The sequence below is a fragment of the Halteromyces radiatus genome (genome assembly GCF_025201355.1).
Source record: "Halteromyces radiatus strain CBS 162.75 chromosome Unknown BX664scaffold_3, whole genome shotgun sequence".
In the NCBI taxonomy this organism is placed as follows: Eukaryota; Fungi; Mucoromycota; class Mucoromycetes; order Mucorales; family Cunninghamellaceae; genus Halteromyces; species Halteromyces radiatus.
In genome coordinates, this window is record NW_026251689.1 from 415,193 (window position 1) to 440,581 (window position 25,389).

Sequence of the window (25,389 nt, forward strand, 5' to 3'; positions counted from 1 at the left end):
AGCTTTAACGTCGATATCAACATAGGTTTATCATGATCATCATTATCTTTAACGTCAACACCAATATACCATCATAAAATAAACCAATCAAAAAAGAAAAAAGAGATGGACAATTAAATTGAAAACAAGAGTTTATTTGGGTTTGTATAAAATGAATAAAATAAAATACACTATAAATCTATTCAACTATTCTCTAAACAAAAGGGAATAGTTTATTTAGCCGTTACCCAGGAACCACCATAAAACTATATTGACTTCCAATATTTTCTTTTTGTTTGCTAACCCAATATATTCCTTGACAACTGTATGACTTGATATCACCAAGCATATAGAACTACTATAGAATATATGTATAATATATAAGAGTGATTTTTAGTAGTAACCACCGTATACTGTATTGATTATATAACATTCCTTAAATATTACCTTCCACCCCATCGCGCGCACGGAAATGATTCACAGACTGCTTGAATACATTTGATATCTTAGTTGAATTTACCTTTGGGAGCTGGCTTAACCTCAAGTCAACTTTGACATTTATGATTAGCGGTTAAAGCAGGTTTGATCAAGACCTAACTCCAAAAGAAAATCATAAAATATCAAATTAATTCAAAATCAAGTCAGTTCGAAAGTAAAATCCAACCAAGATATCAAAGGTATTCAAATATCTATTACACCGTAGAGAACTAAAAAAAAAAAATGAGAGGATGAATAGGTTATTCACAATATATAATATGGTAAAAAGAGATAGAGTACTTACATAATTCTTGCTTTCTTTGCTTGTGGCGACCGCAAAAGAAGAATAAAAAAGTAACATACAAAAGTAGTCTACCACATCCATTATTTTTTGCCTTACCTTTACTTTTTCTTTGTATATGCCTTGTTTATCCCCATCAGCCATCCATAAAACATTGACAACAAAGCGATAAGAGCTTCATATGACATCAACCGTACCTATTATAAGAAGAGCCAGTAATGGTTGCATTAAAAAAAAAAGACGATTTATGATGAGTTTCATTGATAATATTGCCTTTCCTTAGGTTCTCAATACCATCATCCTTCATACAAGAATGTTCTTGTTTTCGCCAGTAAAAGAAGAAATCTTCCATCATATCACCATTTTTTGAAAACTTTTGTCCACTTGAGATGCTAATACAATAAAAAATAACAATGATTTTAGTTAACTATTCATTCTTGCTCTCATAGTTATTACTTATACAACATAAACTTACGGTAATAGATGCCATTTGTGGGCCACACAGAACTAACTTCTAAAGTCCAAATAAACAGAATTAGATTAGCTTGGTAATGAAGCTAATTTTTTTTTTATTACTCACCCATTTGAATATGTAAACAATGAAGATAAAAAAGAAAGAAAGAAAGAAAGGGTGAATATATAATAACTTGGCATATTCATTTAATTACTTACCAAACAATATCTTCCAACAAGAGATGATTGTGAATGAGGTGGTCAGTAAAGGAAAAGCATAATACAGGAACAACCTAAATAATTGAAGAGTGATTACGTGTTAGTAAACTTAGTTTAAAAGTTGAGAAAAACGAAAGAAAGAAAAGAAAAGAGAAAAAAAAAAGTAAAAATTATCTGCTCATAAGATAATTTTTTTACGCGTTTCAAACTCCACATGACCTATTTTATCTAATCGTCTTCTTTTTTTTTTTTTATAGTAATAGTGGTATACATATATCATTTCTTTACAAAAGAGAAAAAAAAAGTGTATTGATACTTAATGTCATGATGAGAAATGGACATTGATATTTTTTATGCAGTTAGGACTATGTACTACACTAAATTGATCTACACATTCTAATATGTTAAGTTTGACTGGTCTAGAAATCTAAGAAAGCCGTAGAGGGACATTTTAAAATAATTCAGGGACAATAAAAAAAGTAAATGGATGATGATGATGATGATGATGATATCAAGATAACTCTATATGATGATCATGAATCCTAAATGGCTTAGGGGCTTTCACCTTCTCTTTTTTTTTTTTATTATTCTTTATAGGTCTCTTTATGATGTTGTTATTATGTTTGATTTAGTTTATTATTTATTTATTTATTATGCTTTAAATAAAATCATCTTTATTTTATATTATTCCATCTGATTCTATTATAGTTGTTTGTGTTGTTTGTTAGTCTTAGTAGTTACATATATATTAGTTAATTTACATTCTTCTTCTTTTAATAAAGTACAAATCATTATTGTTATTATTACAGTATTGATTTATATCATCATATAACTCATATCATCATGTTATCATATTTTATGAATTTGATAAAAAAAAGAGAGAAAGGGTAACTTGTCATCAAAAGTATATATTATAATATTATAGTTAATATTCATCTTATTATGAATTATAAAATCATCATTTCATATTATTATTATTATTATTATTATTATTATTATTATTATCTTTTATTAATAATTCAATCTAAATCATCTTATTATTATTATTATTATTTATTCATCTAATTCTACTTTTATTAAAATCATAAGCGTTTTCCATAAATGGTATACATTCAAAGTCCGGTCTCCATGTGGGGGTGTGTTGGATCAAAAAAAAAAAAAAAAAGTTGGTCGAGACAAATGGAAAAAAGTTGGACCAAAGCTCTGACAAAATAAAAATTGGCGCACTTTCACTTTTTTTTTTTCCTTTTGCATTTTTTTACTTTTCTTTTTTTTAACCACTGTCACTTTGAACATTGTTAAGTTACCATTATATACTTTATTAATCTATATTATATATATTTAAAAGTCACTCTTTATATATATTATACTTACTTTATACTTTACTATATACTTTACTATTTCACTTACTCTATACTTATTCTTTCCTTTTTTCTTCTTCTTCTTCCTCTTACTCCATCATATTATGAACTAATCTATTTTTTTTTTTTTACTCTTTTTATGAACATAGAGTAGATAGGATATATGAAGAAATATACAATAGGTTTAAATGGATATTGGATAAAAGAATAAGCAAATTAGGGAAAAAGTATCCAACTCTTTATCATAAGAAATTAGTTTATTGAATAGTTTAGTCTTTTAGTTATAGATATTATATTCTCATTTAAATAAAATCATATCTTTATTATTGTCATTTCATTATTATTTATCTATTTTAATAAAACTTTTTTTTTTTTATTATGAAGACATCAATTATAAAATATACTACAGTATGATAGAGGTAAGAAAGAAAAGAAAAAAAAAGATTAAGGAATCAGCTTTAATTGAGAATTCTAATGATAAAAAAAAAATACAGTGATATAATGAATTTCTATACTAAAAAAGCTATTTCTAAAGGAAGGAATTGTCTATCGTCTAGCCTTTCTGAATAAAAAGACAAATACAATGAAAGCAAAGACGTTGAATACCCAGTATGCACAAAGAATACCAAAGTCGCGCCAGCGGTTTGAAAAGCTCCATCCAATGTTGGCTTCGTAAAAGTCGTTACCATAGCTGTATTGGCAATAGTTGCAAGAGCCAGTAGCATCAGGATCTTCCAAATAACCAAGACCACCATCCTTAAAGAATTCTGTAAAGTATTGTCCACATGTTTGATTTGCAGGAGCATTGACTTTGATCCAACTACTTTCATCACACACGACCTTGACACCATCCATAACATTGACGACCAAACCTTCAATCAAATAATGGTATGGATCCACCCAATACATCCACGCACGCCAGAAGTAAGGCATAGCAGAAGGAGGTTGCATAATACCAGCGAACAAGATAAGAATAGAAGTGAAGAAAGGATTGATCACAGCAGCCATTGGAGGAGTAGAACTGAATGATGCAATAAAGAAACCCAAAGAGACAGAGTACAATAAGAAGACAGAGAAATGAATATAGAAGAAACCAATACGATCAGAGGCTTCTTGTAAACCAGCCGTCCAGTAGAAGCAGAATAAAAAGATAGCAGATAAGACAAACAGGTATGGAATTTCCACCACTATACAAGACAAGGCAAAGGGACCCCAACCATAATACTTGGAGGCATATTCACGTCGGAACCACATACGTTCGGCCATAAATCGAGGTTGAGCAAGGATAATCAGAGCGTTACTCATCAAAAGAGTAGTGAATACTGAGAACATACGATTTTGCATATCAGCAGGAGAGTTTCCCAATTTCCAAAAAGAGAAACCAGATAGCAAACCGATAAAGCATACGTTGAATAGACGACCCATGTTGTAAGTAGGACAACGCCACCAAGAAACATTCATACGTTTGTAGACGATTAAGAATTGTTGCCAGAATGATTGAGAATAAGTAGATACCTTCTTACGCTTTGCATTACGATCAATAGAATTGTGAATCGATTCGAGTTCTTCTTCCAATGCCTTGGCTTCCTTTGAATTTGCCCATACGTCAGCCCAATCTTGAGTCACCTTACCAGCAGTACCAGCACCCACACATTCAAGGATATATTCAGCAGGATTGGCACTTGGAGAACACTTGGGACCACCATTAGATTCAAAGTAATCAATCATAGTACGAGCATCAGGACCAATTTCACCATAATAAGCAGTACGACCACCACGGACTAACAATAAAAGATGATCAAAGTGTTCAAATAAGGTAGCAGAAGGTTGATGAATAGTACACAAGACAGGCCAGCCAGCATTAGCCAATTTACGAATGAAACGAACAATATTGTAAGAAGATTGAGCATCCAAACCAGAAGTAGGTTCATCCAAAAAGAGTAACTTTGGTTTACCAACCAATTCAGTAGCAATAGTCAAACGTTTGCGTTCTTCTACAGAAATACCAATACCAGCTTCAAGATCACCAACTAGGGCATCGCCAATTTTTTCCATTTCCATAAGAGTAATAATTTGTTCCACATAGTCGTTCTTTTCTTCAATAGAGACAGATGCAGGTTGACGGAGGTATGCTGAGAATCGAAGAGCTTCACGAACTGTAGCATTGGGATTATGTACGTCCATTTGTTCACAGTAACCGGTAACCCGTTCAAAATCATTTCCAAGAGGTTCACCATTCATGTAGATACGACCTTCAATCTTACCGATCGTCTTTCGTTGAGCCAATACATCCAATAAAGTAGTTTTACCAGCACCAGAAGAACCCATCAAAGCAGTAAGATGACCAGGTTTCACGATACCACCAATATCATTCAAAAGTTGACGTTTACCACCTTTGACAGGGACAGTGTAATCCATATGATGCCAAGAAAAAGTAGTACCATCTGTCACAGCTTCCATTTCTTCATCATTGACAGTCATTGTTTGTTCCATAAGCTTGCTTTCATCTTCTTCCTTGGGAGCACATCCACGTTTATACACCTTTGTAACAGAACCTTCCTTGTTCAATTCGACATATTCCATAGCAAGAGCAGTAATAACAGTGAAGAAGATAAAGAATAAGACCACAGCTACGAAATCAATCCAACGTTGCCAAGTTTCATAACCATAAGCGGTATGCAAGTAATCATCACCCAAAACAAAGCTAGCACCAGGTTTTGCACCAGCGAGAAGACAAGTCTTGTACGTTTGATCTTGATATGTGGGTCCATAAGGAACAGATCCAGCACCTTCACAACTAAATTCCATACCAGTCATTTCATTAGAGACAACAGCCTTGTAACCATAAGCTAGAGGATTGATCCAATAAATCCACATCAACCAAGGATGCATTTGTCTATAAGGAATTTGATAACCACAGTATACCAAGGCAGCAATCAAGAAGATAGAAGAGACTTGCGAAGCAGTAAAGAAAGTAGGAGCAACTGCACCCCAGAAACGGAAGAAGCCATTCATACAAAGATTGGTAAAGACAAGAATGATGAAGAAGGTGAAGAACTATTATGTAGATAAAAAAAAAAAAAAGTTAGATCAAAAAGGAATGAAATTTGATTATATGTAAAAAATTACCTTTCCAGCATCCATGACAAAACCCATCATAAAGTAAACGATAATTTCAAATACCAAAACTTGAATAATAGCCAAGGGAATATCAGCGATAACTTGAGCGATATAAAAGGCAGACGGATGGTACAAGGCAAAACCTTTATGTTTTTCCAATACACGACGACCTTGCATGAAAGCAGCCAATTCAGATTGAGCAATAAGAGCGTTGAAAAGTAGAGAGAAAAGAATAGCACCACCACGAGAGAAAGCACCAGTAACATCAGTAGGAATCATAAAGAAAACAGAGGCCATGATCAATCCTTTAACGACAACACCACCATAACGAGATACAAGAGCACCCTTATCACCAAAAATCAGTTGGAATTGACGGATAGTAAGAGATACCACTTGTTGATAGTAAGTAGACACAAAAGGAGAGCGTTTGGAGGCATGTTTTTGATGAGCTTCACGAACAGCTTCACGGAACTGTTCAGAAGGTTTATCTTGAGCAATCTTGGCTTCATAGGCATCACGTTCGCGCATCATTTCAGCATAGAGAGCACTTTCCTTGTACACCTTTTCAAATTGAACAGAATTGAGAGGCACACTATTTTCGAATCCAGGCTTCATTTGACGTTCATTGGCATTACAGAGACCAGTCAAAAAATCAGGAGTAGATTTGCGATCAGGACAATAGAAACCAATATCTTCAAAGTAACTCTTGGCAGTACTGGTGGGACCAAAGTAGATACAACGACCTTCATCCAATACCATAACTTTGTCGAATAAATGGAAGATAGAATCCGAAGCTTGATAAAGAGTTGAAATGGTTGTCTTGTGTAAAATATCGGTCATGATACGTAAAGAACGAACATAATCCAAAGCAGAAGACGCGTCCAAACCACGAGTAGAACAATCCCAACAATTGATTGAACTTGAAGTTGTCATTTGTTCAGCAATAGAAAGACGTTTTCTTTCACCACCAGAAAGACCACGTACAAAAGCATTACCAACCATTGTATCCATTTGTTTAGTAAGACCCAACATATTTCCAAGCATATAAAGAACCTTGTTGATAAATTCCTTTCGACTTTCATCAGGAAGACGCTTGCCAGGAGTCTTATTCTTCAAAGCAAAAGTCAAAGTTTGTTTTGTTGTCAAAGTAGGATAATGTAAGTCTTCTTCTTCATTGTAACAGACTTCACCTCTAAAGTATTTACTGAATTCTTGAGCTTCAATACCACCATAAGAGACTTCACCTTTCACATTGGTATAAGACTACCAAAAAAAAAAATAAATAAAAAAAAGAAAAGAAAGAGTAAAAAAAAAAAAAAAAATAAAAAATAAATAAAAAAGAAATGCAACGGGATTTGAAAAAAAAAAGATAGAAATACTTACTTTACGCATATTTGCAAGGACACGAAGAAGAGTAGTACAACCAGCACCAGGACGACCTAAGACCAATAACATTTCACCATCTTTACAAAAACCATCATTGCCCTTAAGAATAGTAAAATCATGACCTTCATGTCGACCCCATTTCCAGAATTGAAGAGCAGAAGCAATCCAAGTATAATTGGTAGGAATGACTTTGGCATCGGCACCTAAACCTTGTACTACTAAATCTTTCCAAATGACACCCATATTTTTAGGATGAAATCCAGCAGCAGCACTTTGTTCATTTTGATTTCTTAAAAAATCAGTTAAATCAAAATCACCAGTTCCAGCTTCAGCATCATGTATAGATTTACGAGAATGTTGAGTTAATTCTTTTCTTAATTCTTCATAATCTTGCATAGCTGTATCAATATCTACAGCATTTCCTTCATGTTCACCATAACCACCTTCAGTACGACGAGTATTTGATTTCGTTAATTCATGTTCATCATTCATATTGACAGTCATTTCGTCATCGGATGATCTATGTTGTCGAGTATAATGTTCTTGATCCCTATCAACCTTTTCATTGGGCATCCCTTGTAAAGCAGGCATATCCATGTTGATTAAGTTTTATGATATATAATTAATGATGAATGCAATAATAATAATAATAATAATAATAATAAATGAAAAATAAATAATACAAATGAAAAGAAGGATGAATGTAGTATCAAAAAAAAAAAAGGTATTGTATGAATTTCAAAAAAAAAGGTACCCTTTTATAGATTTTTTTTTTTTTGATTTGTTTCTGGATAAAAAAGATTTTTTCGGTAAAACCAAAGTAAAAGGATCAAATCAATTGAGCCGCGCCGTTTGAAAGTAAAAAGGATAAACCATTGATGGCAGCATAAAACCATATAAAAAATATCTTTAGTTTAGTCTCACTCTCATTATTATCATCATCCACCTAAAACAAATTTAAATGGATTATCTTTGGGATTCATTTATCTAATTTTTCTTCCCCCACTTTTTTAAAAGATATCAAAATAATAAAAAAAAAAAAGAAAGGGAATTGGGAAAAGAGAACATCCAGGTATTGAACTCCGTTGATAAGGGTCCTTGGTTCAATATTATCTATTACTTTTGTTTAAAATAATTTGAAAACAATGATGATGATGATTACAAGAAAAAGAAAAAGAGTAATAATTATGTATATTTCTTGTCTGCATATTATTATTATAGTTTAAGTTAACATTAAAAAAAAAAAGAAAGAGAGAGATAGTTTGGATGGATCGGAGCAAACCGACTCCGAAGGCTTCTTTCCATTAGTGATCATATTCTGCTACAACAACTATATCAGCTTGGGCGAATAGTACCAACTTAATCTAACCATCTCCCGTTAAAAATTTTCCCGTTTGATTCTCAGTCTAGAACAAAAAAAAATACTGTTATCTCTATCTTTTTCAACCATTTCTTTATAGATCCCATCCTTGTATTAATAATGCATCCAAAAAAAAATATTCTGTAGAATGCAATTGTTTTGTGTTTTTTCAAATAGGAAAAAAAAATCATCAGAAGAGAACAGTTCTAGTCGAATATCAACATCATCATCGTCCAAAAAAAAAACAAACAAACATCATCTTTCTATCGTCACTTCCGTTTTAAATTAGATAGACCTTGAGGAACAAAAAAAAAAAAAAAAAAATGGGACATCTTTTTTCCTTTTTCCAAAGAAGGTAATCCTAAAAAAAGGGCTGAATGCTGAATGACAGCCAATCATCATCGACATTGGTCCAACACTCTTCAACACCCAACAAATGACTGATTTCCTAAAGTGTAACATCTCCACATTTTTTCAATCAAAGTCAAATAGAAACAAAAATATAAAAAAAAAAAAATAGTTTTATTGATAAAAACTAGTATACGATTAAACTATAGAGGCAATTTAATATTAGATCCAAATTGAATCCAAGAGACGACTTGATTTGTTTTTATCGATAAGAATGAAAGTTCCCTTTACACTATACAGGTCAAGGTCTCACAGTTGTCCAATTCAAAAGTTTCAGTTTTTCTTACCGATAATCCATGCATTGGTTCGTTGTATCATCGCTGTTTCAATCGTCATCAACATCCTCTAAAGATATATTGAATCTATGATACCACAAAAGAGTAAAAGCATTTCTAACATGTTCCAAATGTCGTAAAAAAAAAGACTTGAAAATCTTGAATACATTAGTTGCCATTCCAAAAGATCATTGTAAAGATGAATTTAATATGGTGTTGTACTCTAGACCGAGAAAAGAATATGGAAATGGAAAGAAAGGAGAGACAGAAAGAAAAAAAAGAAGTTCCAAAATGTGAAATCAACAAAAGAAATAAACTTCAAAGTCAGCATTACCCATAGCAGAAGTACTACTTCTATCTACTATATTAGTCATCTTCTTTATGCATGAATGAACGATCAAATTTTGACTTGCAATGTTGCTTGATGATTAGTGATGAGTACCATACCATTTTGTTATGTTATCAAAAGTTATCATGGTGTTATTGACCAAAAAAAAAAAAAGACAATTTATATACTGTACAAGTTGAAATGAATTGTTTATTCATACAAAAATTCTAGTAAAACAATATGTATATATGATTACAATAAATAATAATAAAATGTATGCTAGAGATAAAAAAAAAAAAGAAAGAAAGAACGGGGATAAATGATGTTGTGTAATGAAGATGAACGGATGAATAAAATAAATAAATAATAATAGTAATAATAAATAAAAATAAAAAAAAAAACAGTATAAAGAATAGGTAGTAATGACAATACTTGTAAAAAAAAAAGTAGATGATTTAACGTCTTCCCTTTCGCTTCCAGTACACTAAACCAATAAACACAATGACGTTGAATACAAAGAATGCAGTAAGAATACCAAAGTTTCTCCACTTGTTGGCAGCAGACCAGCCAAATCTTGATTCATAAAATTGAGGTCCATTGGAATAAGAACAATAACCACATTGCTCAGGTTGCATGGCATCAGGGTTAGCAAGATAACCAGGTGTAAGAGGACTGCTGAAGAAGTTTTGTGTATATTGACCGCAAGTTTGACCAGGAGGAGGAGGGAATCGTACTAAATCTTCATCCGAGCATACCACCGTCATATGTTCCAATTCGTTCACTGTCAAACCTTCAATATAATAGTGGAAAGGATCCAACCAATACATCCATGAACTCCAGAACTTGGGCATAGCAGAAGGAGGTTGCATCAAACCAGCAAATAGAATCAAAAGAGACATGATCAAAGGATTAATCACAGCAGCCATAGTGGGCATTTCAGCAATAGCTATTGAAGAAAAAGTAAGTTAGTTAAATCACTTTTTTTTTTTTTTTTTGAATTCCAAAATAAAATATTTTACCTGCAATAATGAAACCAAGAGTAACTGCCCAGAGAACAACCATCAAGAAGAGTACATAGAAATAACCACAAGATTCTGGAGTATTTGACATACCAGCAGTCCAATACAAACCACACATGAACGCGGCAGCAAAGAATAAGATGTAAGGAATTTCAACCAACACAGCAGAAACAGCCCATGGGAACCAGGAGTAATATCTTGAAGCATATTCACGACGGAAGTACATACGTTCAATCATAAACTTGGGTTGAGCCAAAATAATCAAAGTGAAGGCCATAATGAAGGTTGAGAATAAAGCGAATAACTTGTTTTGTAAATCTGATACAGAATCTCCAAGTTTCCAATAAGTGAACCCAGTAAGTAAAGCGGTAAGCATGATGTTGATAAATCGACCCACGTTATAATCAGGAGAACGCCAATAAGCCAAAGCCATACGTTTATGTACCAAACGGAATTGAGTCAAGAGAGGAGTAGCATAAGTATAAGCCTTTCGACTAGGATTAGTGTCAGCAGTATCATGTACATGATCCAATTCTTCTTTCAATGCCTTAGCTTCCTTTGAGTTTTCCCATACATCAGCCCAATCTTGAGTCACCTTACCAGCAGTACCAGCACCAACGACTTCCAAAATGTATTCAGCAGGATTGGCATCAGGAGAGCATTTGGGACCACCATTAGATTCAAAGTAATCAATCATAGTACGAGCATCAGGACCAATTTCACCGTGATAAGCAGTACGACCACCACGGACTAACAATAAAAGATGATCAAAGTGTTCAAACAAGATAGCAGAAGGTTGATGAATGGTACACAAGACAGGCCAGCCAGCATCAGCCAATTTACGAATGAAACGAACAATATTGTAAGAAGATTGAGCATCCAAACCAGAAGTAGGTTCATCCAAAAAGAGTAATTGAGGCTTGCCCACTAATTCCATACCAATAGTCAAACGCTTACGTTCTTCTACAGAAATACCAAAACCAGATTCAACATCACCAATTTGAGCATCAGCAATATCTTCCATTTCCAAAAGAGTGATAATAGTATCAACATATTCATTCTTTTCTTGAGTAGACACATCAGCAGGTTGTCGAAGATAAGCAGAGAATCGAAGAGCTTCACGGACAGTGACAGCAGGTTGATGTACATCCATTTGTTCACAATAACCAGTAATACGTTCAAAGTCATTCATAAGAGATTCACCATTCAAGTATACTCGACCTTCTACCTTGCCAAGAGTCTTTCTACGAGCCAATACATCCAATAAAGTAGTTTTACCAGCACCAGAAGAACCCATCAATGCAGTAAGATGACCAGGTCTAACAATACCACCAATATCATTCAACAATTGAAGTTCACCACCCTTCACTGGCACAGTGTAATTAACATGTTGCCATGAGAAAGTAGTACCAGTAGCGATTGTGTCCATGTTTTCAGTAATCTTGACTTGTTTGCGACGACGTTCATCTTCTTCTTCGTTGGTACGTACCTTGGGAGCCTTTCCGGGTAAGTAAAGACGAGTAAGATTTCCACCTTTTCCACCACCAATATATTCCATAGCAAAAGCAGTAGCGAAAGTGAATAGAATGAAGAATCCAACCACAGCGACAAAATCAGGTGCCCACATTTGTTCAGGAACATATGAGAGATATTCACGCAAGTAATTTTCACCAAGTACAAAGTTTTGACCAGGGACACCACCTTGCATAGTACAGGTCTTATAGTTCCAATCATCGTAACCAGGTCCATAGGGTACAGCATTTCCAAGACCTTCGCAAGAATATTGTTGACCTTGCATTTCGTTGATCAAAAGTGTCTTGTAACCATAGGTAATAGGGTTGATCCAATAAATCCAGAATAACCATGGATGCATTTTGCTGTAAGGAATCACATAACCAGTATAAGTAACAAGAGCAATCAACAAAACACCAGTTACTTGGGTTGCTACAAAGAATGAAGGAGCGATCGCACCAAAGAATCGGAAGAAACCATTCATCGTCATGTTGATGAAGAACAATAAAATGAAATAAGTGAAGAATCGTCCAGCAGTCAAATTCAAACCCATCATAAAGTAAGTACAAATTTCAAAAAGAAGAACTGTACAAAAAAAAAAAAAATCAATATCTTCCATATTTTTCCTTTCTTTTTCTTTTTCCTTTTTTTTTTTTTTTTTTTACCTTGAACTAGTGCATAAGGAATATCCAAAACGACTTGAGCAATATAGTAAGCAGAAGGTCGATACATGGCATAATGTTTATGTTTTTCCAGAATAGGACGACCCATCAAGAAACGAACCAATTCAGATTGAGAGATAAAGGCATTGAAGAGTACAGCAAAGAAAAGAGCACCACCACGAGAGAAGGCACCAAGACCAGTTGTAGGTAACATAAAAAAACAGGAAGCAGTGATAAGACCTTGAATCAAGATAGTACCATAACGAGAGATCAATGCTTCAGTATCTTTGATAAGAAGATGATATTGACGGATAGTGAGAGCCTTGACTTGTTGGTAGAAAGAAGCAATATAAGGAGATCGACGAGAAGTATGTTTTTGGTGTTCTTGTGAGACGGCTTCTTTAAAGGCAGCAGCTTGGTTTTCTTGAGATAATTTTTGTTCATATTGTTCCATTTCGGCCATCATTTCCTTATGGATTGAAGATTGATAATAACTGTTTTGGAAATCAGCAGCGTGTTGAGGAGCAGTTGATTCGAATCCAGGTTTGATTTCACGTTCCAAAGGGTTGCACAAACCAGTCAAAAAGTCAGGAAGAGATTTTCTAGGAGGACAATAGAAGCCAAGGTCTTCAAAGTATTGCTTAGCACGATCACCAGGACCAAAGTAAATACAATAACCTTCATCTAAAAGTAAGACTTTGTCAAAAAGGTTATAAATATTGTTGGAAGCTTGATAAAGGGTAGCAATAGTTGTCTTGTTGAAGATATCGGTCATGATACGTAAAGAACGAACATAATCCAGAGCAGAAGCAGCATCCAAACCACGAGTAGAACAATCCCAACAATTGATAGAACTTGAAGTTGTCATTTGTTCAGCAATAGAAAGACGCTTTCGTTCACCACCAGAAAGACCACGTACAAAAGCATTACCAACCATTGTATCCATTTGTTTAGTAAGACCTAACATATTTCCAAGCATGTAAAGAATCTTGTTGACAAAGTCGTCTTTTGTTTCATTGGGTAAACGCTTTCCAGGAGTTTTTGTTCGTAACGCGAATTGTAAAGTTTGTTTTGTTGTCAAAGTAGGATAATGTAAATCTTCTTCACCATTGTATGCGACTTGACCACGGAAATGAGATGCAAAAGTTTTGGGATCAATGCCTCCATAAGAAACAGTACCATTGATATCAGTAAAAGCACCGCGCATATTGGCTAATACTCGAAGTAAAGAAGTACAACCAGCACCAGGACGACCTAAGACCAACAACATTTCACCATCTTTACAAAAACCAGTAAGACTGCGAAGAATTTCCTTTTTGTTGCCAGAAGAGCCAATACCAAAGAGTTTCCAGAACTGAAGGAAGCCACCAATAAAACTAAAAACAGTAGGAATAGTGTGTGCATCTGCGGCGAGACCCTTTTATCCAAAAAAAAAAAAAAATTGAGGTAAATTAAAAAAGAAAAGAAAAGAGAGTGAAAAAAAAAAAAACGGAAATCCAAAAAAAATTATTTTTACCTTGACTTCTAAATCACGCCAAAGTACACCCAAATGCTTTGGTAACTGTCCAGCATCACTTTGTTGAATATGCATACCACTTAGAAAATTGTCAAGATTAAAGTCATCTTCTTCAATAGCACCTTCTTCTAAACGACTAGCATGAATAGATGATTGACGACTAATACGACTTAATTCTCGTTTGATAGTTTGATATTCTTCCTTAGCAGCTAAATATTTGTTGTTTTTTTTTTTAAAAAAAAAAGAATAAATTAGATAAATAAATAAAAAAAAAGATAGATAAAATGATTATACCTTCTATATCAACATCATTGCCTTCAGTTTCTCCAAAAGTATTATTTGCTTGATATGTATTAGGAATAGTTGCTGATGAACCGTTATTGGAAACATGATCCGTTTCATATTTCGTACTCACATGTTCTTCAGAGTACTGATATGTTTTTTCATCCATCTTAAGGAAGAAAAAAAAAAAAGAGAAAGAAAAAATAAAGTAAGAAAAAAAAAGTAAGGATAAAGGAAAAGAAAATAAAAAAAAAAAAGATTAGGGTATGATAGAGTGAGCTTTTTTATACCACAAGTAAAATTGATCCGTTCACTCAATTTGAAAAATTTTCTGGTCTCCGTCAAATGCAGAACTTTACTCTATTTTTCGGGTAATTTAAAACCGGATTGCCTAGCCTTTCTTTTTTTGGGGGGGAGAGAGCGTACAATCATTTTCTATTCAATCATCTTTTGAATCATCCGCAGTTACCATGATCAAATCTATTATTTTTTTTTTCTTGTTTCATCCCCTAATTTAATATATTCAAGGGGGACAGGAAAGTCTATTTCTATAGTCATAAGGAATGAGGATGTATTGACGGACGATATGATACGTATGTCTGCGGTAATGAGTTCCACCAATCAGGTTCCTCGGATTATTTGTATCCGAATCAGAAAAACATTGATTTAACGTGCCGCAGTAAAAAAAAAATTTGTATGGTGTTCTTTGTTTGATCCATTGATTCAAAAAGTTATCACTTATGTACATATTACATTGTTACGGATGGATCATGTTATGCATAAAAAAAAACAATTAACCCCTTTTATTTTTTCTTTTTTTTTTTTATCTTTTTTACTTGCATTTAAAGTCAGTTCTTTTATGATATAAATTATCCGTATCTATCATAGTGGCAAAAACGTGTTTTTCTTTTTGATCGATTGATAGTATAAGATGGAGACAGAGAGAGAGAGACACAGTCGGCCTTCGGTGGCGATTTCCACCGATGTGCCCTATTTTTGGTTTGAAACCCCCTTCCCTTCTTCCCCACGTCCACCAATCATATGATACTTTTCCGGTGACAACGCCGTTTTTTTTTTTTTTTTGTGGAATCATGAAACAACCGTTTCATCCGCGCGAAGTTAATCCCCCCCGGAGAAACTCATTCGAGAAAATTTGGGAACGTGATCACCATTATTAAATAATGCAAATGTAGGTAATAATTGATTACCCTCTTTTTCTTCTACTTTCAAATCATCCAATCATCCATCACCACAATCATCCATCCTAACCATTCATCATTGAAATTATTATACTATACTATGTCTACTCTCTTCAGTGGCAATCGGAGTTGAGCTCTTTTTCTTTCCCCCTTTTTTTTTTGTAGGTTTACAGGAACAACGTTTTAAAGAATCGAGGGTGATGATCTTCTTTATATAATGATGATTAAAATAGTAGAAAGATCAATCAACATTACAATATCATACTATGAATCAACCATCCATCCAATCATCATATGTATTATCATTATCAATAACCTATGATTTAACCACCACCCACCATCATGTATATCATACTCATTCATCAACTATTAAGAAAAAGGATCTTGACTTTTTTTAGTTTACGGGAGAAAGAGAAGAAGAAGAAAAAAAAAGGGTCATGTGAATGCCTACTTTCGGATAAGAATAGAGTGAATAATAATATACATATTAAAAGAAACATCGAATTGATAACGAGTGATTTATGGTGGGTTTTATGGGATAAATATGTAAGATATAGAAATGATGATGATGATGGTTTTTTAATTGGTTACCTTAACATTTATCTTGTAAAAGTAGGTCAGATTTTTAGGTTACACGTTTCTTTTGGTAAGAGAACTCCGTTCGTGTTGATTTTCTTTCTCTCTCCACTTTTTTTTTCTTCTTTTCTTTTTTTTTTTTTTTTCTCACCTCTTTTTTTTCTTTTTTCTAATCGATAAATTTATTCAACATGGCTGATATAAAACAAGAGGAAAAAATAGCAACATTGGCGGTAGAAAACTCACCTAGTGATGAAGAAAGTGATTTGGAAGAAGGACAAGAACTTAGTTTGGTCATCAATGCTTTACAGTCAGCTGTGGAGAAAAAGACAGATGTTCCTTCTGGTCAAGAAAAAACAACTGCACAATCAATTGAAGTATCAAAAGAATTATCTTCATCATCTGCAGATCAAAAGGATGCTGAAATATTATTCGAACAACCTATTTCACCACAACCTAATGAAACCAACAAATCCGAAGTTATTACTGAAGATATCTCACCTCCTAGTCCCGGTACTCCTCCGCCAAGACCTACTATGGAAAATGGAAGAACAAGTGATGATTTGGATCTAGATTTTAGTGCCAATTTGATATCTGTCAATAGTATTGATCTAAAGGAAATGCGACCCAATAACTTATCACCTAGACAACAAGAAAGAGCTGGTAAACATTCATGTATAAGAAAAATAGATGGATCATTATTTTCATTATTATTTTTTTCCATAGATGAACCGCTATTACGAGCTGTTCGCCATCTTTTCAACAATCGATTTATGAAAGCAAAAGCTTTATTTGAAAAATATGCCCAATTGTAAGTATTCTATAAACAAGCAGAAAGTGAAGATGGCATTTAATTATTTATTTATTATTATTTCATCATAGTGAACCTCTACATGCACTAGGATTGGGTTCTATGGCCTTTCTCAAAGGTATGTTATAAATGAATGATTCAAAAAGTACATGATTCTTATTTTTATTTTTATTTTTATTTTATATATATATATATATATATATATGATTTATAGCTGTCATGGTAAGTGAGAAATTAAAATCTTTATACATTTGTAGTTTCTTTTATGTATCGTTTTTATGATCTATATTATAGACATCTGATGATCAAGCAACAAAGAACGCCATCAATGTGCTGACTACTACTTACAACTTGGCCAATGCTCAAATTGATGCTGCAACAAAGAAAAATGTTGGTGATTCTGTAGTTTCCTATGTAACAGGCTATTATCAGCATATCAAGTATTCCCGTGGTTCCAAAGGCAGTGGTCTTCCATCAAGTCCCAAACCTGTTACTAAGCGATCTATTCAAGAAGAAGGTGTAGACTTTTTACCTAATGGGGTTTTACGTGCTCATGTTGCCAAAGCTGAATGTTGTCTTCAAATGGCCATTTTACAATTACTTCAAGAAAATGTTATGAATTATATCAAATGTGGTTTGAATTTGCGTAGAGGTAAGAAAGATCAAAAAAAAATATATACATATGTTGATTGATTCTCATCATATTTGATATCTAACCATATCTTGTTAATATATATATATATATATATATATATATATATATATATTAGCTTATGTTAGTTATAGTTTAGTATGGCAAGAATACAAACGAATGGGTCAAGAATATAATGATTTTATTGACAAAGACACTGTATCTGGAATTCAGTTTGGGTAAGATAGTTGTAAAACTATTTAAATCATCAAAGCTAACTGTGATTCTTTGTTTATAATAGTATTGGTACTGTCCATTTGATTTTGGCAAGTCTTCCTCAAAAAATCCTTCGGGTGGTATCGGCCTTTGGTTGGAAAGCAGATAAACATCTTGGATTTGCATTGCTCAAATTGTGTTTAGAAGATCGTCGTATCCGATCACCTATGGCTTCTCTCATGTACAATCCAAAAAAAAAAAAAAAAAAAAAAAAAAAGGAATTGTTAAACTCACCCTCTTTTTTTTTTTTTTTTTTCTTGATTATTCTTAGGTTACTCGCCTACTATACCGTCTTGACATCCCTTTGTCCTCAAGTACTTGCCAACGAATATACTCAACCAGCTATTGAAGTAAGATAATAGAACCATTTCAATATACCAGGAAATTCATGTTTTTTTTTTCAACATAGACATTATTGGATGCACAACGAACATACCCTAATTCGGCTTTCTTTTTATACTTTGCTGGACGTACCTCAAGATTGGCACGTAACTTGACATTATCAACACAATCCTTTATGTATGGTATTGAAATCAGCAAAAACGAATGGGCAGAAGTGGAAGTTTTACATATGTGCAGTTATGAAATTGGATTTAACTATATGATGCAACACGAATGGGAAGAAGCAGCCAAAATCTTTGAAATGTTATACAAAGAACGATACTGGTCTCCTGCCATCTTCCGTTACTTACAAGGTGCATGTTTGGATATGTTTGGACAACGTACGGAAGCGATTCTTGCATTTGCTGAAGTTCCTGATTTGGTGGGATCAAAATCATCGAGTACAGCTATGATGGAAAACTATGTCCTAAGAAAGGTGAAGACATTACAATCTAGTGGTTATCAAGATATGGATATGACTGTATGTGCTTTGGAATATTTGTGTCTTTACAATGCATTTGACTTTATGGAACAAGGTCAGTTACAGAAGTGTTTGGATGCTGTGGATCAGGCTCAATTACATATTGTAGAAGCAGAAAAGATTGAATTTGGTATCCGTACAAGAGAACTACTTCCTCAAACGCCAGCTCCTCAATATTATGATCAACGTGGTGCCGTTCTATTGATCAAATCTTCTATACAGAACGCTATGGGTTGTTATAGAGATTCCATTATTCATCTCAACTGGATTATCGACCACAAGGACAATATTAAGACGGATCGCTGGATTGTACCTTTTGCTTATTGGTAATGTGGAAGAGAAAAAAAAAAAAAAAAAAAAAGACAATCAGAGATATTGATTGAAAATTTAACTCCTCTTATATATGTATCAATAGGGAGGCTGGGGTAGTGTCATGGGGAATAGGCAACAAGAAACGAAGCAATACATTTTGGGAAACAGCATTGAAATATAGTAAATACGACTTTGAATACCGGTTGGCGACTGTAAGTTGATACGTTGTACTTTACTGATTCAATATACAATAGACTTAATGATATTTCTTTTTGTTTTTATATATATCCCAATAGCGAATTAATTTGGCAATGACAAAGGCTCAAGAACAAGGTGGGACAAAACCTGTCAATAATGATAACGATGATGAAGAGGATTTGGATATGCAATCTGAACATTCTGTTCCTTTGAATGATGATTCTGAAAAGGCTAATGATGGTAATCAATCAACGGTAGATAAAGAATCACGCTCATCAACACCCACACATCATGAAGAAAAAGAAACTACAGCATCATTCACCGTCGATGAAAACGTATCTCAACACCAACAGAAGGAAAAAGATGAAAAGCAAGAGAAAGAAAACAAGGAACAAGGAGACTCACATACGAAGGGTCAATAGGAAAATAGTGTTATCGATAGATTAGTGAAATTATTTGAACCATAATATACTCGTTATTTAGACTTAGTTTTACACACACACACACACACATGATCCTCCCTTTTTTTCCATTAGTTGTTATCCTCCCTTGCTCAACCCCTGATATTCATTTTTTTTTTTATATATATTCATCTTTATATCAATAAATCAAGGAAATCAAAATATACGATGAAAGAAAACAATATGATGAATGTAGTGTAAAAAGGGATTATTTATTTTTAATTGAATACAAGTGTTTATAAAGTGAAATAGGTAGTACTATTGATGTAAGATTGATAAATAGAGAAAGATATATAAATACTACGTAAAAAAAAAAAAAATGTGTATATGGGTAGCTAACTAAGATGAACAAATATTGGAGGATGGTTTAAAAGAGGATGCGGCAGGTGCAATCCAGGAATGGATATTGACATACAAGGTATAAATCATGATACCAATACCCCAAAGAGTCATCACGACGTCAGCTACTTTCATCCATCTGCCTTTAGAGACTTTGAAATGGAATAGACCTAAGAAAAAAAAAATAAGTGGATCAAATTTTTGATTTTCAAAAAAAAAAAAAAAAAAAAAAATTACCAGGTATGATAAATGATAGAGGCATACAAGCAATTGAACCGACCAAAGCAACAAATTTGTTGAGACCATCTGGACCTACACCAAAACTAATGGCAGCACAAATAATTGGAATGATAGAACGTACCAGATTCTTTCCCCATTTGTATTTCCAATTAGAACGACCACTACGATGAGCACCGAACAAACCACGTTCTATAATGATTAATGGAGGGTAAAGCATAAAAGGAGAAGTCAGGATCATGGCAATAGCATAAAAGAGTTGAACGGTAACAGATAATCCATTTTGAGGAGGTAAATTTGACACCACACTTGCATGCGTATTTTCACCAAAGGCAACATAACCCAAAGTACCAATCAAAACAAATAAACATGTACAGATGATCATACCTAAAGTAAGCACCCGTGGAAATTTTTCTGGTTCTTTCATACCTTGGATAATAGGGACCACTATAAGAAAGAAGGGTATATCCACGTATTTGGTATAGATGCAAATGATTATTCATCCTACATTTTCTCCTTTTTTTTTTTTTTTTTTTTTACTTACCCATACCAATACCTTCAAAAGAAAATACAGCTGTTCCAATCATCAAGGCAAAATCAGAAGTATTGATCATCCGGATATTAGGACCTGGTCCATTGTGGGTAATCTGATCCGAAGTAAAATAAATGACGCTGATGAGACCAAATAGAATAAATACATCAGCAATAATAGCATTCCATGATAAACGAGCAATCTTGCGTACCCAAGTGATAGGAATAATAATCAAAAGAACCAACCAAATAAATAATGGTGCTTCAAATGCTCGATGACAATGACTAAGTTGATCTACGACAAGACCTAGATTTTCGGATACAAAGATTAAATAGGAAGCAACAAATCCCATTTGAGAAAGACATAAAAAGAAAAGAACGAGATATCGTAACCATCTTCCATATAATTCTTGTGCCACTTGTCCATAATCACCACCCACAGTCCGTTGTGCTTGAATCAACATTTGAAAGGCAAATAAACAAACAATAGCTATGAATATCATTAAACATATAGAAAATACCAATCCACCGGAAACAAAACTAAAATAGAAATAAAATGTTAAGTGATAGATCTTAATTATTTTTTTTTTTTTTTACCCTCCAGGTAGAAATACCACACCAGTACCAACAAAAGCTTTCAGTAACATAAAAAGAGCTTTACCACAAGAAGCTGTACCTTCTGGTACATGTTCAATTCGTTCTTCTTCAAAAGATTTGATTAAATCTAATGATGTATTACTTTCTTCATGATGCTGTGTTTGAGTTGTTTCTTTGGAGGATGGATGATGATCACTTTGTATACTTGGGCTAATTTCCTTTTCTGATGCCATACTGTATAGAAAATGATGATGATAGAAAACGAATAAATAATACAAAAAGAAGGAGAAGGATACAAAGTTTAAAAAAGAGAAAAAGAAAGAAAGGAGCAAAAAAAAAAAGTTTGATGCATGGCTTTTCCTAATTTTTTACATTAAAAGGAACGGAGTTGAATTTTCTGGATTTTCGCTTGAACATTAAAGATATCTTGAGGGGTTTAGATATCATTTTCGAAACAAACAAAAAAAAAAAAAAAAAACTCAATATGTCGTCAATGGCCTCATATCTTTTTTTTTAGTGTTTAAGGATTTGAAATAATTTAGATTATATAGTATGCTTTTTTTGATAGTTGTACCTAAAATTTATTCATTGTTTTATTTATATCATTTTGTATCATCTTAATATTATCTTTGATTTAGTTGTAATAAGGTCAAAAGAAATATTTTTCAACCTCCTCCCACATGAATTTTGAATTAAAAAAAAAAAAGAAAAAGTTCCGTTTTCTCTTTCTCTTCTTCTTCTTCTTCTTTTACTATTCTTTTTTCTTTTTTTGGTTATTTTTGTTTGTTTGAAATATGTTTACTACAAAAACAAACAAAGTACATTCTGTACCTGTTTTTCAATCAAAAACATTACAACAACCATCTACTATACAACATGATCAACCTGATCTTCAACAATTATCTTCATTAATTCAACAAGTATCTAGTCAAATTAATCTCATGTTATCACAACAACAACAACAACAGCAGCAACAACAACCACAACAGAAAAATTCCGAAAATACGAATGGTCGTGATAGATTAGAGGAACAACCTACTTGTACATACCATATGCCCCCTTGTCATGCGTCACATTATCCTTCTTACCCCGTTTGTCGGAATAACAACAATAACAACATGATGACTTGTATGCCACAATATCATTATCCATCCTTATCACATTCTTTATCCTCTTTGGTTTCTTCAGCACATTATCCTCCATTACAACAATCATCCACTTGTTCAAAGGATTTATGGCATCAACGACAACGACAACATCTTCATTGTTGTAATTATGACCCATATATGTCAAATATATTATGCTCTTGTCAACATCAACATTATCATACACCTGGACCGAGCGACTCCATTAACCCGACTATCTCCTCCTCACCGCCTCCTTCAACAAAATCATCCAAAATGACAAATGTGGCAGATAATACTATGACAACGACAACTTTAAGGAATTCATTAGGACAATTCACTACTGGTACAAGAACAACACGTACTAAACGACGATCTCCTACTGACCCTCTTCCACCTGTGCCTGATGTCAACGATGTTTCAAATGGTAATGATATCACGACAGACGATCATGTGGCTCATCATTATCATCCTTCCTCCATTCTTCATACTTGCGCAGATATTAGTCCTCCTCCACCTCCACGCTCTTCTTGTTCATATCCTGCAACAGCTGCAATAACAACGGAGAATTTACCATCACAACAACAACGACTTTCTTGGACAGAAGTTTATCGACAAGAACTATTGGCTAAACAGGATGCATTGATTTCACCTCAACCATCTGCTTTTGATACTTTCCATAGTCCTCCTTCTTCTCCTCAACAACATCTATATTCCCGAAGCAAGAAACATGATTATTCTCATTTGCGCAATTGGTGGCAGCATAACAAACTCAAATGGATACGATTCAAGAAACGAACAATTACTCCTGACAAAGCTTGTGTTTAATTCGATTCCATCTTCTTCTATTCCCCCCCTTTTTTTTTTTCTCCTATTCCACATTCATATTGATGTTATTTTTTTTTAGTCAAATAATAAAAAAATCAATCTTCATCCATGCATAGAATGCTTTTACTTATTATTTTTTTTTATCCTTATTATTTTATCCATTCCGGTCTTATATGATAGAAAATCGTTATGATAGAGTCATCATCATTGAATCGTCGTATTTTTTTTTTTTTTTGTATTATAAAAACTAGAGATGAAACCATCAACACATCTAGTATGATTCAATCATACTTGTCATTTTCGATCATCAAGCAAATCCTTGGTTGATATGAAACCTACAGAACATAGAAAATGTTGCGACACTTAATAAAACTGTGATTGATATAAAAACCTTAAATCCAAGATGCAAAAATGAATGGATTTATAAAAATAAAGAATAAAAATCCTGTGAAAAGTTATCCTAGTCTATACAAGAAAAGAAGAAAAGATTTTAAAAATATTCATTATCGTTCATTGTAAAAATATGTGTTGTTATCATAGATCATTAGCATCAGTTGCAATATAACAGAGAGTCATCATTACAGCCATATATATCATCCGGGAACAAAGATTAAATTGTCAACTTTGGATGACTTCCACTGGATCCATTTTAACGAAACAAAGAATATTTGAGTATAAGAGACATCATGTTTATTCATAAAGTATAAATATAATAAACTCGACTGACATAAAAAAAAAAAAAAGGGAAACCAAGTTGGGAATTTCATTGATACAGGCACGAATACGAGTTGACTGGCATAAATATTTCCAAACAAAAGAGAACGGGAGAATAATCAATTTAAATTTATCATCGTTGTTGACTCCCAAGAATATGTCCATCCTTATCTCGTCGTCGACGTGGATGCTATATGTTCTGAGTGGATTTGACTTGATGGTGAAAAAGAGGTTTACCGCATCCATAGTGGTTGAACTTGATGATGATTGACTGATTCATAGTGTTGAGATCAAAGGAGTGATCAGATGTTGCTTCATTGAGTGTTGATGCGGTCCAGAGCATGTAACAATATAACACCAAACCCAAATGCTTGACACTGATTGGCTGAAATTAGCAATGGGATTCGTAATGCAGTAGTCAATTCTATCTGTGCTGTCATGATCAACAATGTAACCTGTCAAGGTAAAAAGACGCAGTTGAATACGATGAACCAAAGGTATTTGGTGCCGATCTTGAACTGAGACTGGAGGCTTCCAAGAGGTCGAAGAAACTACAGTAGCTATATGATTTTTTTTTTCAAAAAAAAAGGAGTCAAAAGATTAAATCCTACAATACGTACTTTATCATTTCCTTATACCTTGAACGAAGATATTGCCATTTGTTCAAACTACTAGATATAGTCCACTTAGCTTGATATTTTTCACGGTTGCTAACAAGTTATTCCGTATAGATATCTTGAAGTGCTTGCAAATCGTCTAGATCATTATACTGCTTTCATCATGCTTGATTGTTTGTTTGACATACTTCGGTTGAAACTATTCTTCCACCCTTTTCCAAGTAGAACACCAGGTTTATACTCGCGCGGTAAAGTGGCATGCAAGTGCGTAAAGGAACCATATAAGCAAGCTTGTTAACTGAAGGTGTCTATCTTTATTTCATGGAAATAACTGTTGTACATTTTGCGTGGATATGACTGGATAACGAGACTGAATAAACCTTGTTGCTTAGACAACAATCGATCAGTTGGAAAATAA

General features: G+C 33.4%; 6 protein-coding genes across 6 annotated transcripts; 2 read left to right on the forward strand and 4 right to left on the reverse strand.

Annotated features, from left to right (window-relative positions):
- Positions 1-216: 216 nt before the first annotated feature.
- On the reverse strand, positions 217-1,645 carry BX664DRAFT_312740 (uncharacterized protein; the record flags this gene model as incomplete). Its single annotated transcript, XM_051542611.1, has 7 exons — positions 217-337; positions 427-463; positions 536-572; positions 857-932; positions 955-1,149; positions 1,430-1,503; positions 1,628-1,645. 7 exons carry the CDS (start codon positions 1,643-1,645, stop codon positions 217-219), a joined length of 558 nt encoding a protein of 185 aa, XP_051401066.1.
- Positions 1,646-3,193: 1,548 nt separating this feature from the next.
- On the reverse strand, positions 3,194-8,004 carry BX664DRAFT_90986 (ABC-2 type transporter-domain-containing protein). The gene is made up of 3 exons (XM_051549791.1): positions 7,294-8,004; positions 5,920-7,173; positions 3,194-5,847 (listed from the first exon to the last, which is right to left on the reverse strand). Exons 1-3 carry the CDS (start codon positions 7,891-7,893, stop codon positions 3,337-3,339), a joined length of 4,365 nt encoding a protein of 1,454 aa, XP_051401067.1. The 5' UTR covers positions 7,894-8,004; the 3' UTR covers positions 3,194-3,336.
- Positions 8,005-10,122: 2,118 nt separating this feature from the next.
- BX664DRAFT_378446 (ABC-2 type transporter-domain-containing protein) lies at positions 10,123-14,856 on the reverse strand (the record flags this gene model as incomplete). Its single annotated transcript, XM_051548825.1, has 5 exons — positions 14,671-14,856; positions 14,377-14,585; positions 12,864-14,277; positions 10,687-12,783; positions 10,123-10,613 (listed from the first exon to the last, which is right to left on the reverse strand). Exons 1-5 carry the CDS (start codon positions 14,825-14,827, stop codon positions 10,123-10,125), a joined length of 4,368 nt encoding a protein of 1,455 aa, XP_051401068.1. The 5' UTR covers positions 14,828-14,856.
- Positions 14,857-16,798: 1,942 nt separating this feature from the next.
- BX664DRAFT_91006 (uncharacterized protein) lies at positions 16,799-20,166 on the forward strand. The gene is made up of 11 exons (XM_051549792.1): positions 16,799-17,096; positions 17,160-17,244; positions 17,316-17,362; positions 17,459-17,466; positions 17,539-17,896; positions 18,015-18,114; positions 18,177-18,332; positions 18,423-18,501; positions 18,561-19,339; positions 19,429-19,537; positions 19,622-20,166. Exons 1-11 carry the CDS (start codon positions 16,970-16,972, stop codon positions 19,943-19,945), a joined length of 2,172 nt encoding a protein of 723 aa, XP_051401069.1. The 5' UTR covers positions 16,799-16,969; the 3' UTR covers positions 19,946-20,166.
- A 157-nt stretch (positions 20,167-20,323) lies between these two features.
- BX664DRAFT_293793 (transmembrane amino acid transporter protein-domain-containing protein) lies at positions 20,324-21,921 on the reverse strand (the record flags this gene model as incomplete). The annotated part of the gene is made up of 4 exons (XM_051542065.1): positions 20,324-20,493; positions 20,561-21,007; positions 21,105-21,631; positions 21,689-21,921. The coding sequence occupies 4 exons, from the start codon at positions 21,919-21,921 to the stop codon at positions 20,324-20,326; spliced, it is 1,377 nt and encodes a 458-aa protein (XP_051401070.1).
- A 517-nt stretch (positions 21,922-22,438) lies between these two features.
- Positions 22,439-23,692, forward strand: BX664DRAFT_327729 (uncharacterized protein). The gene has a single exon (XM_051544465.1). The coding sequence runs from the start codon at positions 22,483-22,485 to the stop codon at positions 23,638-23,640; it is 1,158 nt and encodes a 385-aa protein (XP_051401071.1). The 5' UTR covers positions 22,439-22,482; the 3' UTR covers positions 23,641-23,692.
- The last annotated feature ends 1,697 nt before the right edge of the window (positions 23,693-25,389 follow it).

Coding starts and splice junctions, on each gene's coding strand:
- BX664DRAFT_91006 (XM_051549792.1), top strand. CDS start 16,970: ATGGAAAATGGAAGAACAAGTGATGATTTGGATCTAGATTTTAGTGCC. Junction 17,097..17,159: donor TAGACAACAAGAAAGAGCTG/GTAAACATTCAT, acceptor TTTTTTCCATAG/ATGAACCGCTATTACGAGCT. Junction 17,245..17,315: donor TTTGAAAAATATGCCCAATT/GTAAGTATTCTA, acceptor ATTTCATCATAG/TGAACCTCTACATGCACTAG.
- BX664DRAFT_327729 (XM_051544465.1), top strand. CDS start 22,483: ATGTTTACTACAAAAACAAACAAAGTACATTCTGTACCTGTTTTTCAA.
- BX664DRAFT_90986 (XM_051549791.1), bottom strand. CDS start 7,893: ATGGATATGCCTGCTTTACAAGGGATGCCCAATGAAAAGGTTGATAGG. Junction 7,174..7,293: donor TCCTTGCAAATATGCGTAAA/GTAAGTATTTCT, acceptor TTTTTTTGGTAG/TCTTATACCAATGTGAAAGG. Junction 5,848..5,919: donor TTGTCATGGATGCTGGAAAG/GTAATTTTTTAC, acceptor TCTACATAATAG/TTCTTCACCTTCTTCATCAT.